The sequence below is a fragment of the Coffea eugenioides genome, chromosome 1 (assembly GCF_003713205.1).
Source record: "Coffea eugenioides isolate CCC68of chromosome 1, Ceug_1.0, whole genome shotgun sequence".
NCBI classification, from domain to species: domain Eukaryota; kingdom Viridiplantae; phylum Streptophyta; class Magnoliopsida; order Gentianales; family Rubiaceae; genus Coffea; species Coffea eugenioides.
This window is the reverse complement of record NC_040035.1, coordinates 17,403,861-17,422,378: the sequence shown is the minus strand read 5'-3', so window position 1 is coordinate 17,422,378 and position 18,518 is coordinate 17,403,861. Positions and strand designations below refer to the sequence as shown.

The 18,518-nt window shown below is 38.2% G+C and overlaps 1 protein-coding gene across 2 annotated transcripts; it reads right to left on the bottom strand.

The window, feature by feature from the left end:
- Positions 1 to 10,739: 10,739 nt before the first annotated feature.
- LOC113776692 (calcium-dependent protein kinase 8-like) lies at positions 10,740 to 18,169 on the bottom strand. Of its 2 annotated transcripts, XM_027321757.1 has the most exons (10): positions 17,925 to 18,169; positions 16,970 to 17,515; positions 16,303 to 16,416; positions 16,030 to 16,153; positions 15,742 to 15,885; positions 15,093 to 15,245; positions 14,882 to 14,997; positions 14,591 to 14,758; positions 14,088 to 14,318; positions 10,740 to 11,333 (listed from the first exon to the last, which is right to left on the bottom strand). In XM_027321757.1, the coding sequence occupies exons 2-10, from the start codon at positions 17,474 to 17,476 to the stop codon at positions 11,178 to 11,180; spliced, it is 1,713 nt and encodes a 570-aa protein (XP_027177558.1). In that variant the 5' UTR covers positions 17,477 to 17,515; positions 17,925 to 18,169; the 3' UTR covers positions 10,740 to 11,177. The 2 variants fall into 2 exon arrangements, with proteins under 2 accessions (XP_027177558.1, XP_027177564.1); XM_027321763.1 differs by lacking the exon at positions 16,303 to 16,416.
- Between the last annotated feature and the right edge of the window lie 349 nt (positions 18,170 to 18,518).

Below are 18,518 nucleotides of genomic sequence, written 5' to 3'. Positions count from 1 at the left end.
CAATACGAATGGAAGATTTAAAACCGTAAAGGCAGACAAAGCCTAATTCACGAATTTTTTTAAAAAATGATTAAAAGGAAAAACAAAAAATTAAAAGGGATATAACTTGTCACCTTGAATCGAAACTCTGATGCCAACTGATATAAATTCCCCTATGATGAGAGAAATTTGCAATAACAGAGGAAAACCCCAATTTATAAGGACACAGGTTTGGAGGAAATTTGGATGGAATTTCAGTAGGGCGGCAATTTGGGTGAATACCAAATTGATACGCCACTCGATTCTCTCAAGTTCAAAGTGAATCAAGATTTGTAGATAGGCAAGAGAATCCACTCAAGTTTAGGGGAAACCTCAAAGGCTCAATGCCATAAAATCATTCAACTGTAGAACACTATCATTCTTTACAATATAAATTAAAAGAGATAGCAACCTAAACTAATCCCCATGAGCCGGACACTAAAAAACCAAACAAACCACTGACTCAATCATTTGGTCCATTAAGCTCAAAGGCTTAACACAAAATCGGCCTTTTTATTAACTAAAACAATTATCTAACTAATTAAGTAGAAAACCAAACAATAAATAAAGGATATGAAGAAACTGCGGACAGTTCGATTCAAATGCCACTAGTTAAGTCTAGAAAATTAATCTTCTTTTTCGAGCTACGCCAGCGTCTTCTAAGATCCTTAATCCATTTAGCATGAGTTTTCTTTGACTTGAACGGCTTATCCAACAAGTTCTTGAGTTTGAATTTCAACATGAACTTGAAGCGAGCTGGCTCTTTGAGCATCGAGTCCATCATGACCTTGATGTCCACATCAGTTTGTATCTTAGGACATGACCTAGATCCAAAATATACTTCTTAAGTTGAGATACATGGAAAACATTGTTATCTCTAGGTAAAGCAGGCAAGGGCTATTCAATATGCTAAACCTCTCATGAATTCTAAAATTTCAAATGACTCCAGATGCCAAAGTCCCAACTTTTCACTTTTACCAAATCCCATGATTGCTTTAATCAGAGAAACTTTAAATATACTTTGTCTTCTTGATTGATATCCAAGGGTCTTATTTCCAAGTTCTCCCAACCCTTTTGTTGATCTTGAGTCACCTTCATTCTTTCTTTAACTAATGCAAGTTTGTCCAATGTAGATTGTATAATCTCCAGCATTGTGATCTTTCTTTCTCTAACTGCATCCTAATACAAAGGCAATCTAAGCTTATAGCATTACAATGCTTCAAATGGTGCCATCCCAATATGTAGGAGAACTCAACTAGTGCCAAATGATCTTCCTAATTTCCTCATGAGTCCATCACACGTGCTAAAAGCATGTAAGCAAGTGTTTGCATGGTGCGCTTCAATTGTCCATCTATTTGAAGGTGATAAACCAAATTAAGATTGAGATTTGTACCCATCCCTTGTCAAAGACTTCTCCAAAACTACAATATGAATTCAGGATCCCGATCCGAGACTATACTCATTGGTACACTGTGATACCGAATGAGCCAATTCATGTACAAATGAGCAAGAATATTCATTGAAGCCGTATCACTTATTGGTATAAATGTGCTGACTTGGTCAATCTCTCAATAATAACTCAAATAACTTCATTCCCTCTTCTTGACTTCGACAATCCCACTATAATTTTCATTTGAACGTTCTCCTATTTCCTCTTTGGTATGTCCAAAGGTATGAGCAATCTGGTTAGCCTTTGGTGTTCCACCTTCAGTTGTTGACAAGTTAAGCACTTTACCACAAATTCAACAATCTCATTTTTCATTCCACCTCACCAATAAGACTTCTTCAAATCTTCGTAATACAACACAAATGTATCGGGAACTTGGAAGCATAAGCCTATTAACTTATTCTTGATTTTGCCATCATTTGAACACAAAGCTGATTATGCATATATACTGCCATCCCTACGCAAACGAGATTCCGATAGTTGTTGAATTTCACTTTCTCCTTAATCTTCATCAATCCTAGATCACTACTTTGGGCCGCCTTAAGAGAGCTAAAAATCTAAAATTTAATGCTTAAAATGTACTTCTGCTCATATGTGACAGCCCCACCATCCCCTAAGGCGAACCAAAGGGTTCGGTGGACTGCCTGCTCAACTCTCGCCAGGACTAACGGTGCAGTTAAACACGATCTAAAACGTTCCGGGAGAATAAAAGCGCGCTCAAACAAGTCAAAATCGTAAAATAGCCAAACGAAAATCAAAACCGTCGATGAATAGTGGGTGCAATGTCATACAACTCGGAAAAACATTTCCAAACCAAATAGGACACATAAACAGGGTTAAACAGTGTTATACACATACGTTTGTAATTTACAAAACAAAAGGTAGACAATTGGATCAAAATACATTTAGGGTTTTTCCAACTATCGAGGAGCTTTACAAAATATATTAAAACTAGCTCAACTCGTGCTTCAAAACATCATAGTCCCCAAAAGTGGTTCCCTGTAAGGAAAACAAAGGCAACAGAAAGGGGTGAGTTTACGCTCAATGAGGTTCCAAACATATAGGGGTAAAATCATGGCCTTTCACGTTTAATCAATCAGATACATATACCAGATATAAAGGAAAGCATTTAGACACAGTGATTCAAAAGGAAGGATACAGGTGGCTCTCAGGAGCCAGATTTCCATCTGCAGTACTTGATCCGAACCCGTTGACTCTCCGTCAACGTACATAGAACCAACATATCCGTAGACCCCACTTTACACCAATTTCCGTCCACCAAACATACCCCTACCGGGCCCGAACGCCGAACAGAACAGAAGTGGTAATACTCGAGTATACCGGAATTAAGGGTCTCAATACCCAAAGATTCCTGAAACAGACTACCGTGGTTCGTTATCTAATCGACCAGGCCCTTGCCGGCCCGACTTGAGTAACTAGCCGCAGATGTTGAGCTCAGAGGTCACAGAAAGGTTGTTGGATACCAGTCTCTAGTCTCCAAACGACGTCCGAACAGACTCAGATACAGATAACAGATACAGATAACAGATTACATATAGTCAAGAGGCATACGGACAGACAAGAGACCGAGTGTGATAAAATACACACTCGTCTCAAACAGATTAAACAGGTAGTACAATCATTCAGATCACAGATTGCAAGTGCAGAAATCAAGTTAAGCAACAAGTGAGGGGAGTGGTACACTCACCGGTTCAAGTACAGATACTTCAAAAGTTTTCACTTCAGATTGGCTTTAATCGCCAAGAAACCCTAAAATCATCAAAGTAAACCAATTGAAGGTTTCACATCCAAAATCGAGTAAACGGAATGTACAAGTAAGGCTCGACTACATGTCGTACTAGTACAAAAGAATAAAATATGACTTTTGAGCAAAAAGGATAACAGTTGGTCCTAGGGTTACAAACAACTCCTAAAACCCATCATTTTTACCAAGATCAACTCAACTTGAAAGAATCACGTAGCGCTAAAATTTTGGGCAGCATGCCCTCTGTATTTACCTATTTTTCCAGCCACTTATGGCTTCATTATTTTCCTCAATCAACCCCAAAGTCATACGCAATATAAATTCATCACAACAGCTGTTCAATAGGCTCAAAGTCATTCAAGTACAAAATTTAGCTAGGAAAATGACCGGAAATGAAAGTTAAGCCCTAAAATCCAAAAACAGTTTTGACGTCATTTAGCGTATTGGACACAACTGGACCTACGAGTATCGGATGGATGTATGCTATACACCCTTTCGAAGCTAACAGAAAGAGATACAATATTTAAGAAGGCCACTCAGTCCAATTTGTAGTGAAACTAAGTCAAAATTTCAATGTACCAAACCAGAACCGCATAAACAGGTTAGCAAACCGCATTCTGGTTAAACAACCATCATTCAGGCTACCAAAGTCCAATTCAAGTGATTCCAAAGCCATCCGAAACCTACGATACCAGGCTATATTTCTTAAACAGACATCGACAACCAAATCAGTAGTATTCCCAATCAAATCAACCAATTACCAAAGCAGATTACCAAGTTTGCACAGAAACAGGGCAGCAGGGGTATTTCAGTCTTTTCACAGGCTACGTTGCTTCGATTGGCCTGAAATTTTGTAGAAATCTATAAAATATCATTCCCTAAAACTTTTATGTTTTAACCCAAGGCTAATTCGGCCTCTAAATATGAGAACAGTACCAGGCAGAATGGGTTGGATTGAAACCCTAATTTCCAGAATTTCCTTTCAATGCGGAAATTTTCCGCAATTAGCCACAACTTACACCCTCTAACTTCATTTAAGATCATTTCCAACCATCATACGAAGACACACCATAATAATCATATGAAAACAGAAAAATCATGATTAAATAGAAAAATTCAACAATTGCAACCAAAATCATGAACTAGCCCACAATTTCATCTCTTAAACTACCACAAGCCATCAATTAAACATCATTAGGTAGAAAAGAGAGGTTTCTTAGTTACTCACCTTAACAACCCAAGAACAAGAGCAACTTAGCACCTTAATCCTCCAAACAACTTCACTAATCACCTCACAACCACTCACTTAAGGGTTTTTATGGAGTAAATGCAAGATTAAACGGTTGGTTTGTTGGATTGAGCAAGTTTGGAGCAAGAGATTGGAGAGCTTTTCCTTTCTTTTTTGGAGCAAGAGGTTCGGCCAAGGAAGCTTTAAAATGAGGATGATTTTTGGAAATTTTTACTTGAATTGGTAAAGCAAGAAAGTTGGTCAAAATTGACTAAGTTAAGAATTAACCTCCAAGTGACACTTGTCACTCCATTTAATACATCTCTATCCTTTTGTCTCTCCAATAATAATCCATCTAGGTAACTTCTAATTATCTCTTAACACCTGCTAAAATAAACCCGGTATCCAACACTTAACCTAATTGGCCGAATTTTACCGAACTTTCCGCACTAGCGGGTCCCACGTCCGGTATACACTCTTAATTTCTCAAAAACTAACCGATACTAGAACAATCATTTTAAAACTATATTTACTCATAAAATTTATTTTTAAAATTTTTGAATAAAGAAAATGTGGAAAAACGTGCAATTAAAAGAAATTAAAACCTAGAAATTAAGAAAATTACGGGTCCTCACACTCTCTCCCCCTGAAAGAAATTTCGTCCTCGAAATTTTCTTATCAACGGAATTTATCAAAATCTAAGGTACCCAACGGACCATACCTTCTGCGTCCTCAAACGAGTCAGGACCCTGATGGTGTTCTAAAGAGTACACCTGAGCCGGTACCTTGGATCCAGTCCCTTCCTTTTCCGACTGTCCAGGGTTAGTCTTAATGGGTTGCGGGGTCCCTTTTCCTTTTCGCAATCGAACTGGGCAGTCAGCAATCCGATGATCGGCACTTCCGCAACGCAGACATTTTTCCTCTTTCTTCCAACAATTTGCCTCCGTATGATTTGGCCCTCCGCAATATTCACAGGGACCACGAGTAGCAAAGACCAGTCCCCCATGAGAGACATCACGCGACACCCCTGGTTGTCGCACTCCCCCGTTTCCCTTTCCAATCTTAGGGGGCGTACTTGTACTTTCTTGCTCAGAGCTACTCCCAGGAAAGCCCATTTTCTTGGCTTGGAAGTTTTTCACCTGCAGCCTAACATTCTCTACTCGTTGTGCCTTTTCTACGGCCTCGCTAAAAGCATTAATCTGGGCCACCGCGAGGTCCTTCTGAATTTCTACGTTCAAGCCCTGGATAAAACGCCTTATTCGCCGCTGCTCGGTCATGATCAGCTCAAGAGCAAATTTGGACAGGCGGGTGAACTGACTCTCGTATTCCGCTACAGACTGAGCCCCTTGGCGAAGTCGGATAAACTCATTTTCCTTCCGTTCCTGGACTAGAGAAGGGAAGAATTTAGCGTTGAACTCTCGCATGAAGTTCACCCAGGTCCAGGGCGTCTGCTCCCGTTCCCACTTCTGTCGAATGACGTTCCACCAGGAACGGGCCGCCCCTTCTAGCCGGAAAACGGTAAAGGTTACCTGCCTCTCCTCGGTATAGTGCAATGCAGCAAAAATATCTATCATCTTCTCCAACCACTTCTCAGCCACGTCAGGATCAGGGCCTCCAAGAAATTTGGGTTGGGAGAACTTCTGAAATCTCTCAAGGGCTCTATCCTCGCCCTCTATGTGATTACCAGGGTTCCCAGGGTTGGGGTTAGGGTTTTGACCCTGTTGGTGCACCACTTGGGCTAGCAAATCAGTAATTTACTGCATGGCAGCATCTATTTGGACGTTGGGGTCAACCCTAGGTTCAGAGTTTGGTCCATATGAGGTTTCTCCAGTGCCCCTCTCAGATGTAGGTTGCCTAATTACACGCCCACGGCCCCGTCCACTACGAGTGCCTTCCATTGATCTAATCAATCTAGGGTCGAAGCGGGAATATAATATTAAACATGGGTAGGCAAAAGCAAGTAGCAAGAGGTACGCACAGATCAAAAGCATATATACATATACAACTGTACCGAACCAGTCACACAGTAGCAGTCAATTAGATACAAATATGAGAAATCCATGGAAGTAGCGGAGTCATCTAAAAGCACTAAAGACAAACTAGGTCACAAGTACAAAATAACTAACGAAAAGCTATTTCCCTTCTAGGGCTCCAACCCTAATCTACGAGAATGCCCCAATTTATATCTTAATCCAGGTTAATCATGCTTACTAACACTCGAACAAACCACACAAAATTCCATAGAATCACATTTCTAGTTCGCCCAAGTCCTTTCTAACCTAGGCTCTCATCTCTTCCGTATCCGGGCGCAAGAATCCCATCTAAGATAATTCACAACTCGAGCCGGCCGGTCCCAAGAGTAAATCATCCATATTAAAGATTCCTACCCGACAAGCATACCTAACTTCCTCAAGTCCCATGATAAAGATCTTTACACTTATGACATGCACGGTTCATAGTTTATGCTCAAACGAGCACTTAGACACATTCACGAAATCAGGACCATAACACCACTGGCCCAAGCTCACTCCGCGCAGAGACCACGCGAAGCAGCTCTGATACCACCTGTGACAGCCCCACCTTCCCCTAAGGCGAACCAAAGGGTTCGGCGGACTGCCTGCCCAACTCTCGCCAGGACTAACGGTGCAGTTAAACACGATCTAAAACGTTCCGGAAGAATAAAAGCGCGCTCAAACAAGTCAAAATCGTAAAATAGCCAAACGAAAATCAAAACCGTCGATGAATAGTGGGGTGCCATGTCATACAACTCGGAAAAAAATTTCCAAACCAAATAGGACACATAAACAGGGTTAAACAGTGTTATACACATACGTTTGTAATTTACAAAACAAAAGGGAGACAATTGGATCAAAATACATTTAGGGTTTTTCCAACTAGCGAGGAGATTTACAAAATATATTAAAACTAGCTCAACTCGTGCTTCAAAACATCATAGTCCCCAAAAGTGGTTCCCTGTAAGGAAAACAAAGGCAACAGAAAGAGGTGAGCTTACGCTCAATGAGGTACCAAACATATAGGGGTAAAATCATGACTTTTCACGTTTAATCAATCAGATAGATATACCAGATATAAAGGAAAGCATTTAGACACAGTGATTCAAAAGGAAGGATACAGGTGGCTCTCAGGAGCCAAATTTCCATCTGCAGTACTTGATCCGAACTCGTTGACTCTCCGTCAACGTACATAGAACCAACATATCCGTAGACCCCACTTTACACCAATTTTCGTCCACCAAACATACCCCTACCGAGCCCGAACGCCGAACAGAACAGAAGTGGTAATACTCGAGTATACCGGAATTAAGGGTCTCAATACCCAAAGATTCCTGAAACAGACTACCGTGGTTCGTTATCTAATCGACCAGGCCCTTGCCGGCCCGACTTGAATAACTAGCCACAGGTGTTGAGCTCAGAGTTCACAGAAAGGTCGTTGGATACCAGTCTCCAGTCTCCAAACGACGTCCGAACAGACTCAGATACAGATAACAGATTACATATAGTCAAGAGGCATACAGACAGACAAGAGAACGAGTGTGATAAAATACACCCTCGTCTCAAACAGATTAAACAGGTAGTACAATCATTCAGATCACAGATTGCAAGTGCAGAAATCAAGTTAAGCAACAAGTGAGGGGAGTGGTACACTCACCGGTTCAAGTACAGATACTTCAAAAGTTTTCACTTCAGATTGGCTTTAATCGCCAAGAAACCCTAAAATCATCAAAGTAAACCAATTGAAGGTTTCACATCCAAAATCGAGTAAACTGAATGTACAAGTAAGGCTCGACTACATGTCGTACGCCTTTCCATGTTAAGTACTAGTACAAGTACTAGTACAAAAGAATAAAATATGACTTTTGAGCAAAAAGGATAACAGTTGGTCCTAGGGTTACAAACAACTCCTAAAACCCATCATTTTTACCAAGATCAACTCAACTTGAAAGAATCACGTAGCGCTAAAATTTTGGGCAGCATGTCCTCTGTATTTACCTATTTTCCCAGCCACTTATGGCTTCATTATTTTCCTCAATCAACCCCAAAGTCATACGCAATATAAATTCATCACAACAGCCGTTCAATAGGCTCAAAGTCATTCAAGTACAAAATTTAGCTAGGAAAATGACCGGAAATGAAAGTTAAGCCCTAAAACCCAAAAACAGTTTTGACGTCATTTAGCGTATTGGACACAACTGGTCCTACGAGTATCAGATGGATGTATGCTATGCACCGTTTCGAAGCTAACAGAAAGAGATACAATATTGAAGAAGGCCACTCAGTCCAATTTGTAGTGAAACTAAGTCAAAATTGCAATGTACCAAACCAGAACCGCATAAACAGGTTAGCAAACCGCATTCTGGTTAAACAATCATAATTCAGGCTACCAAAGTCCAATTCAAGTGATTCCAAAGCCATCCGAAAGCTAAGATAGCAGGCTATATTTCTTAAGAAGACATCGACAACCAAATCAGTAGTATTCCCAATCAAATTAACCAATTAGCAAAGATGATTACCAAGTTCGGACAGAAACAGGGCAGCAGGGGTATTTCAGTCTTTTCACAGGTTACGTTACTCCGATTGGCCTGAAATTTTGTAGGAATTTATAAAATATGATTTCCTACAACTTTCATGTTTTAACCCAAGGCTAATTCGGCCTCTAACTATGAGGAACAGTACCAGGCAGAATGGGTTGGATTGAAACCCTAATTTCCAGAATTTCCTTTCAATGCGGAAATTTTCCGCAATTTGCCACAACTTACACCCTCTAACTTCATTTAAGATCATTTCCTACCATCATACCAAGCCACACCATAATAATCATATGAAAACAGAAAAATCATGATTAAATAGAAAAATTCAACAATTGCAACCAAAATCATGAACTAGCCCACAATTTCACCTCTTAAACTACCACAAGCCATCAATTAAACATCATTAGGTAGAAAAGAGAGGTTTCTTAGTTATTCACCTTAACAACCCAAGAACAAGAGCAACTTAGCACCTTAATCCTCCAAACAACTTCACTAATCACCTCACAACCACTCACTTAAGGGTTTTTATGGAGTAAATGCAAGATTAAACGGTTGGTTTGTTGGATTGAGCAAGTTTGGAGCAAGAGATTGGAGAGCTTTTCCTTTCTTTTTTGGAGCAAGAGGTTCGGCCAAGGAAGCTTTAAAATGAGGATGATTTTTGGAAATTTTTACTTGAATTGGTAAAGCAAGAAAGTTGGTCAAAATTGACTAAGTTAAGAATTAACCTCCAAGTGACACTTGTCACTTCATTTAATACATCTCTATCCTTTTGTCTCTCCAATAATAATCCATCTAGGTAACTTCTAATTATCTCTTAACACCTGCTAAAATAAACCCGGTATCCAACACTTAACCTAATTGGCCGAATTTTACCGAACTTTCCGCACTAGCGGGTCCCACATCCGGTATACACTCTTAATTTCTCAAAAACTAACCGATACTAGAACAATCATTTTAAAACTATATTTACTCATAAAATTTATTTTTAAAATTTTCGAATAAAGAAAATGTGAAAAAACGTGCAATTAAAAGAAATTAAAACCTAGAAATTAAGAAAATTGCGGGTCCTCACATCATAACATTAAGACATTCAGCTTTCCATACTATTTTTTTTTTCAATTTCCTAACAGGGGAAATGTGAAATTTAAGAAGCAGGGAGGAGGCAAGGGGATAAGAATCTAGACCTCTTATTTTTGGTCCTCAACCTTAAACCATTAGACTAAAGCCTCTTTGGTTCATTTTTCGATACTATTATGCGTGATAATGTGGCCTACTTCATTATTGCTAATCGGGATATTTCCTTTCTATTTTGCAATTTCAAGCCCTCTATTAAAGATGAATACATAATTTCAAATTCTTTTGACACTTGAGTATTTTCAATCAACAAGGTTTAGACTTTAATCCTCAAGTTGGGAATGAGATAACATCTTAGCATTTTAAGTGAAATTCTATGGACATTTGTAACATTGTTATATTAAAACTCAAAATTGGGGAGGAAGGTGTGATATTTGAAACTTAGGGGAGCCAAGTGAAATTATTAGAAACCTTAGGTGAGGTTTGTCTAATTATCCCTTAATTATATTTCAAGGCATTTTTGTCATTTGAATGTCACTTTCCATTTCTGCAATTTCAACCAGCAAGACCTCTTACATTCCTTAACGATTAGTGAGTTACGTTCACCAAAAAGGATTCTAAAATCTAGTATATGTTATGACATCACGCAATATCTAGATAAAAGAAATACCATCTTCCATGAATAAAAATGATGATGATACAGAAATCAGATCATTCAAAATGTTTCCCAAGGGCAAAAGAGAACAGAAGGAATACAGAATATTCTGTCTTCCAAATAAAGCAGCCTCTAACACTAAGTCGAACTATGTACAATAGAATAATCACCTCATCAGCTTTTCATCAGTTACAGAACTCTGATCTTCTACAGCTACCTCCGAAGACACAAGAAAAGGAGAAAAAAAATCATATATCAAGCCTAGAGATGTTACACAATCCACAGGGAAACTCTTCAAGGTGTCCGCTTGTCAGCAGAGTGATATGAGAAAAATGCAAATAAAAAGGGGGGAAAATGAGCTTTGAACTCGATTTGAATTACAGGAATGTCCCTGTTGACTATATTCCTTTTCATCCCTAGCAGCACTGCTACTGCAATTGTTCATCTACCCTCATTAGCCAATTGTAACGAGCCATCCCTCATCAACTTCAAGCTCAGGCTGTTAAAACGCTCTCGAGAATATTGCCTAGAAGCCTTTCTCCAGTCAGTACCAGCCTTCATCATCGCAGCAAATTCCTCATAACTTATGCATCCATCCTACAAGTTATGGAAATGTCAGAAATCATGGGGGGAAAAAGACCAGTCATAAGATTCTTTTTCATATTATTCACAACCAACGGGCAAAGCCTGATAAGAAAATACCATTTGGGAAGAATTAAAAAAAAAAAAAAAAACAGCTAAAGCAAAAATGACCCTCGGTTAAAGGATTGCTTCCTTTTTTATTTCCCACTTTTGGGCTGTGTAATCACGAAACCATATGGTTTCCATGAAATATTGCAGGAAGCGAGAAAGAAAAGGATACTTATATTCTAGTACACAGGGTGGGCTCAAAGCACATCATCTAGCTTTGATACAGCACAGCAAAGCCATAAAAAATTATTGAAGAAAGGAAGGGAATGTTAAGTTCAACAATACTTTAGTCCGGAATTGAATTAGGACTTCACATTATGATAGCTTTGCTGAGTTTCAGTAAATTTCAGTTCGCAAGTGCATACATGCTTTTTTGTAATAATTGTGATTGGTAGTAGTTGGCTTCCTAATGACACCATAGTAGCAGCTACTATTAGAACTTCTAAGAGACATAGGAATGCGCAGAGGTTCAAGGGAGGACATCCTCGGTTGGAAGTCAAATGGTCAGCCACCATAGCCGCAGCCTTACTCCCTTACTTTTTCTTTTTATGGATCAAGTTTCTGCATGGACATAGTGCCAAGACTACTATAAATTGAAACCTAGAACTGTTCTAAGCTTGCTTGAAAAAGTACCGTATCAGTTATTAACTCTCGACACTTGCAAATTATACTAATCTCCTCTGCGGTTTTCCATAAAAAGTAATGTAAAGCAAGTAAATTAGTAAAAGAACTGTATCTGTGACATACAGAATTGAGAAAAGGAATGTGATTGACAATCAGTAACTAACTGCCTCCCCCAACAATCAACCTCTTTCCCCTTGTTGGCACACAATAATCTGGCCCACACCACTGACACCACTTCCCCTTCTCCACTATTTGCAGGCTAGCTGCCACCCTGTCAATGTCACCACCTGAAGCTTCAAGACATAATTATTTGGGCAGAAAACCTGAGGCTACTAAAACTATTACATGATAAAATATTGACCCCTCAACTACTAAGGGTCTTAAAAAGTCACCCATCCACCATATCAATGAAGTGACAGGCATTCCCGTCTATTTAATCTACCAACTCCTTTTAATGCCTTGTAAATTAAGAGGCATCATGTCTAGCATTTTAATTTACACAATTCAAACCCATAAACCCCCTTTCCCCCTATTTCATTCATTAATACTACCTTTTCTTCTTCTCTATTGCTTAGGGTACTTAATGGGAATTCTTTTATGTTTTATCCTTTTTCATTTATTGGCATGAAATGAAGGAATAAATAGGACCTAATAACTAAAAAGAAGGAATAACTTTTGTTTGTGGATTTCAAATTGGAAGGGATATATGAGATTCTTAACTAAAAAGGAATCAATAAGACCTAATAACTAAAAAGGGGGAATAACTTTTGTTTATGGATTTCAAATTGGGTGGGATATATGAGACTCTTAATAGCTAAGCACCTGAAACTTAAGAGTCAGAATATTCTATTGCCACCAAGAGATGAGTAATGTAGTTTGGAGTCAGTTGCTTGAGGATGTAATAGCCAATGCCAATGTCTTTCAAGCTATTCGCATCTGTCTCTTATTGTTCTCCATCGTGTATATTCACCTGAATATTCTAGTGCTACTATCATCAAAATATTAAATTTGCATTGTTTATGGTGTCTAGTTTTCCTAATCTATTCACTGTAGTATGCAACTGAAGGTGATTTCTAGAAGAAGATATGAAAAAGACGACTTATCATGGAATTTGTGCCTTAGTTTTTACTAGGGGTGACTGGAGATGGCACCGGTCAATTAGAAAGATGCAAACCAATGTAATTCCACATATAAGGGGTCGAAGAACGGGAAGGGGGATGCAAAAGACATAAGTGTCAAAGGAAATATGAAAGGGAAACTGGTGAGTCAAAGCTTGGTCTTCTGGTTGACATGGACACTGGAAGAATAGAAGCATGCAAGACAATGACGTTGTGCCAGCAATTATTACTGTTATTTGGGAAGGACAAATAGAGGGTGGTGAATCTCCTTTTTCCTGATTTAATTTATTTTCTCTTTCTTTTATTTTAAATTTCACTGACTATGTCACTTAAAGAATACGGATCATGTAAGTCAATTTTTATGCTTATTCACCTCTCTTCTTTTACTTGTCCAGGACATTTATGTAATACTATCACCTTTTTAGAATCATTGCATTTTTTTTCCACTCTGGCATCCATATTTAAGAGGGTCTTGCTCAAACAACAGTCAAGTCTAAGCAGGAGAGAGCAGTTTAACTAGTCTAAGCCTAAGAGTTGTATGGTGAACCCTTGATAGAAGTAAATGTTATTGCATTATAAATCAAGTGAACACAATCAGTCAGCCATGAATATATTCGAGGGACATGCAGCATAACAATAGTCATAGGAAGCATTATTGATATGATTTAATTTGTAAAAATCAAAGACACAGGTGAAGGTTGATTTTATCCAATATGAAAAAATGACAATAATTGGCATGAATGTGCCTGAAGCAGCAGCAGTCACAAATACAATTAAGAAGATGTAGAAAGCAATATACTTTCAGCAAAGAGACTGTCATGTACCATGAAAACATATCAAAAGCAGCTAAAGCTTAGTTCGCAAGTTTAGAAACATATTATACATAATTAGATTCATTGATACAAGCAGCGTAGCTGACCTTATCTATGTCAACATCATGCATGATGGCGGCAATTACATCTTCAGTATTGGTGTCACCTTCATCACTCAAGGCATCCCGTAGCTCATCAATTTCTATATAACCACTCTGATTTCTGTCAAAGAATGCAAAAGCTTTGTGCAGGTGTTCATCATTCGCCATTTTTCTGATATGAACAGAAACAGCAACGAACTCCCCATAATTCAATGTTCCATCCCTATCGACATCAGCCTTCAAAAAGCAGGTTTTCAATAAATTGACTGTGAATGACAAACCTGATAAGCATGCTTGAAATTCAAACAATAGTACAAGAAATTCAGGACCTAAATAGGAAAAAACACCAAGAAATGCCATGGGAGGAAGGGCATTTGAAAGCTCAGGCAATTTATCTATATTTCTTCAAAATCAGGAGCTATGAAATACATATAGCATTGGGAGATGTACCGAAACAGAAAATAACCAAAGTAAAAACACCAATGATGCATAGACAAGATAATACTTACAGATTCCACGAGAATTTGAAGATCTGCATCAGGAATTTGGTGGCCAAGTTTCTTCAAACCGTTTCTAAGTTCATCCATGTTTATCTTTCCTCTCTTACCAATATCCATCATTTCAAAAGTTTCCCTAATTCCCGCTACTTCCTCAACAGATAAATGCTCAGCCACCACCTGCTCGAGAGATATTCCCAGAGGTTGAGAAATGAATGATGTTACTTGTCAATTGATCACACAAAGGGAGTCAGGAAGGATCACGAAGAATCAGATAGTTTTAAAAGTTACCATATAAATTACCTTTAGTGCTCTTTTCTTTAGTTTGTTCATCACAGAAAATTGTTTGAGCCTTGCTTTTACAGTCTCTCCCAAAGGAACATTTGGTGCCTTCTTTGCATTTTGTAACCACGGATGCTCTGCATGCGAGTATAGATATCAGAAAAATGGAAATCAAAGTCCTGGTTCAGAACCAGATTAGTTACAGAGTCTTTAAAAATGAACTGTTTAATACCAAGCACTTGGGAAGCTGTAAGCCGCCTGCTAGGATCTGGATCAAGCATCTTCTTTACAAGATCCTTTGCAGTATCAGAAACCTTAGGCCACGGATCTCTCTTAAAATCAATGACAGAGCGTATGATTGCTTGAGCTACTCCCTGTTCCGTTTCTGCAGAAATGATAACAAGTATATGAGAACACTACTTCATCTTCAGACAAAATAGTAGAAACTTCCCAATCACACTTGTAGAGGGGTACTGAAAAAAGTGTTGTGTTGTCATATAAGCAGGGCATCGGCAAGTAATATAACATAGGTCTGTCAGTAGTAGGTCTGTCAGTAGGCCAGGTGCACAAGTGCTAAACCCTTTTTATTTCTTTCAAGAACAAAAAAGCTACAATAGAAAAGAGAAATTAAGTACTATGTCCAATAAACATGATAAACATTAAGCTATTTGTCTAATAAACTAAAGAAACATTAAGCTCTTCCCTTATGCGAGGCATCCAACTTGTAGAACTTTTGTTCCCACTTTCCCCATTAAGTAAACCACAACTTTTTGAATGATCTTTCTTTTTCTTTTTCTGAGCAACTTTGCTTTCTTTATTTTTCTTGATGTCCTGAAAGCTCCTAATAAATCTACAAATATTCTTCCACATGTTTTACAGACCTGCCCAGAAGGGTGGAACACCACATAGCAAAATATACAGGATAACTCCAGCACTCCAGACATCAACCTCTGGACCATAATTTCGTTTCAAAACCTCAGGAGCCATGTAATATGGACTTCCGACAATCTCATTAAAGTGCTCACCTACAAAAAGGTGGTGGAATGATTAGTGAACAAACAATACAACCCATTAAAATAAAACATACAAATAAAACCCATAGACTTGTTCCAAACCACATAATCTAATAAGCTACAAACACAAAATAAGCTATTGACGTACTCCCATACCAGGTTTGAAGAAAACAGACAATCCAAAGTCAATTGCTTTTAAGGGTGATGTTTCCTTCTTGTTTGCAAAAAGAAAATTCTCTGGTTTGAGATCCCGATGCATTACTCCATGCCTGTGACAGACCTAGAAAACAGAAAACAATAGTTACTTAGAAAGTAGATGAATAAAAAAACAATGAAGTTTAAATGGGCTTCAAAATTTTACTAGCAAGTGTAAAACAGCTCAGCAGCATATAAACAAATAACTGCATTTAAAATTGCACTTAACATTACGGAATCAGGTGGTAGCACTCCAAAGGAATGGGGCAGGACAGAATCATTCCAGATCATGAAGGCAGGTTTGAGCAATATGTGGGACAAGAATATCAAGATCTTCAAGAAGTACCACTGGCAACAAAGAACTAGCTTGTTTATAACATTCATAGCTATTACCATAAACACAATAGAGATATACAAAATATTCCATATTGAGGTTACAAACAGTCAAGAAGAGGGAAAAAAAAAATCCAAGGACATTAACCAGTTTGAAACCTTTTAGGCTGACTTCTTAGAAGACATCTGAGAGTAGATGAACAATACCTAGAAAAAAAGTACAACCTAAAGGCATCCATTATATACAACAAAAATCTGTCAATTTGCAGTAAAATTTGCCGCTCAACAGCATGAAAAGAGTGCTAAAAATGATTTGCTAAAAAGGAAGTTTTTGGACAATCAACCAGAAGTACCTTCCTATACCAGAATGCAGCATACAAAGAAAAACGCTATAACTATGCTGGAAAACCTCAGCAAGCTCCATGGATATTATCAAAAGTAAATGGTAAGCAAAACAAAAAGTAAAGATTGAATACGCAGAACTTAGTCCAAGAAATAAGTGCAATTTAACCAGATAATTTCATTCAAGTCTATATCAGTTTCAAATCTAAAGAAGTCGAAAGAATACCTGAACTACTTCCACAATAGTCTTCATGACCACTGCAGCAGCCCTTTCACTATAATGCCCTCTTGCAACTATGCGGTCAAACAATTCACCACCCTCACACAATTCCATCACAATGTGAACTGCATCATCATCCTCATACGTATCCTTTAGAGTCACAATGTTGGGATGCTCAGGCAAATGCTTCATAATTTCAACCTCCCTCCTCACATCCTCAATGTCCACTGCAGTCCTTAGCTTCTTCTTCGAAATTGATTTGCAGGCATATTTATCAGCAGTGTCCACATCAGTACACAAATATGTCACCCCAAATTCACCTCTCCCCAGCTCCCCCCCTAGATCGTATCTCTCATAAATGTCGTGACCAGTAGGATGTTTTAACACAACTAGCTTGTTGGCACCTCCAGATCCATGATTTGCACCATAGTCAATAGAAAATGGGTTGGGTTTATTCTTCTTTTTAGCCTTCTTTTCAGAAGAATCAACTGGCGTGACACAGCAATTCCCCATTATGATCCAACAGATCCAATCTTGCAAGCTTAATTATATCTGTCCCCAGAAATTCCAAAAGAACCCAGCAAAATTACGTCACAAAAAATCCCAGATAAAAGACTAAAATTTGCTATACAAAATGAACAAACAATCGACGAAAAAAACCAAGCTATCAAATCTTAAAACTTCCAGGTTTGAACAACATTTCAGGATAAAATTACCAAAAACCAACCTATACTAAACAAACTAATCGCATTATTACACAGAAGATTCTAGATAGCTCGAACAATCTCCAAGAAACATGGACGATACGGAAATCATATTAAAAGAACAACCAAAGACCTTTTTCTGGACAAAATTCAGAAAACCCAGAAAAAATATTGGATTTTTAAGGTTAAAAAAAAAGACAAACTGAAATCAGACCAATGCTGATGTATAAAAAAGAAAAGATTGCAGAATAACTAACCTGATATTTGGTTGTCTAAAAGGGAAATCTGAGTAAAGCCCAGATGCGTTTGAGATAAAAAAGGCTTGAGAATGAAGAACTCTGGTGTTATAAATGCAGATTAGGTTGTTGGGGAGCAGACACACTATTTTGAAGGAAGATTTCATGTAAATGGGTATGGGAATCCGCCATTGAAGAGAGTCAAAGCTCTTTTTTTTGCAGAGACTTCTTTTGCCTCCCCCTGTTTGTTTGTCTCCGCTTCTCTGTTTTCTGTCTCTCTCTGCCCTCTATTCCTCTATCCCTTTAGATTTAGATTTTTGTGTCATTTTTTTTCCTTCTTTTTTCTTTTATTTGAATGCGTCCTTTTTGTTTTGAGGATCTTTCTTTTTCGGATTAATTACATTTACCTCCCTTGAGGTTTAACCAAATTACAGGTCAATCCTTGGAAGTGGACGGCTACTCTGTGTGTCGATGAAGTGATAAATCTTTGATTCGGCCACATAAAGTTGAAGGGAAAAGGTTTATTTATTTTTTATTAATGCCCATTACATGTTTGTTAAATTTTAACATAGAATTTGAGTTTGTATGTGATCTTTCGATTGGCTATTACATGCT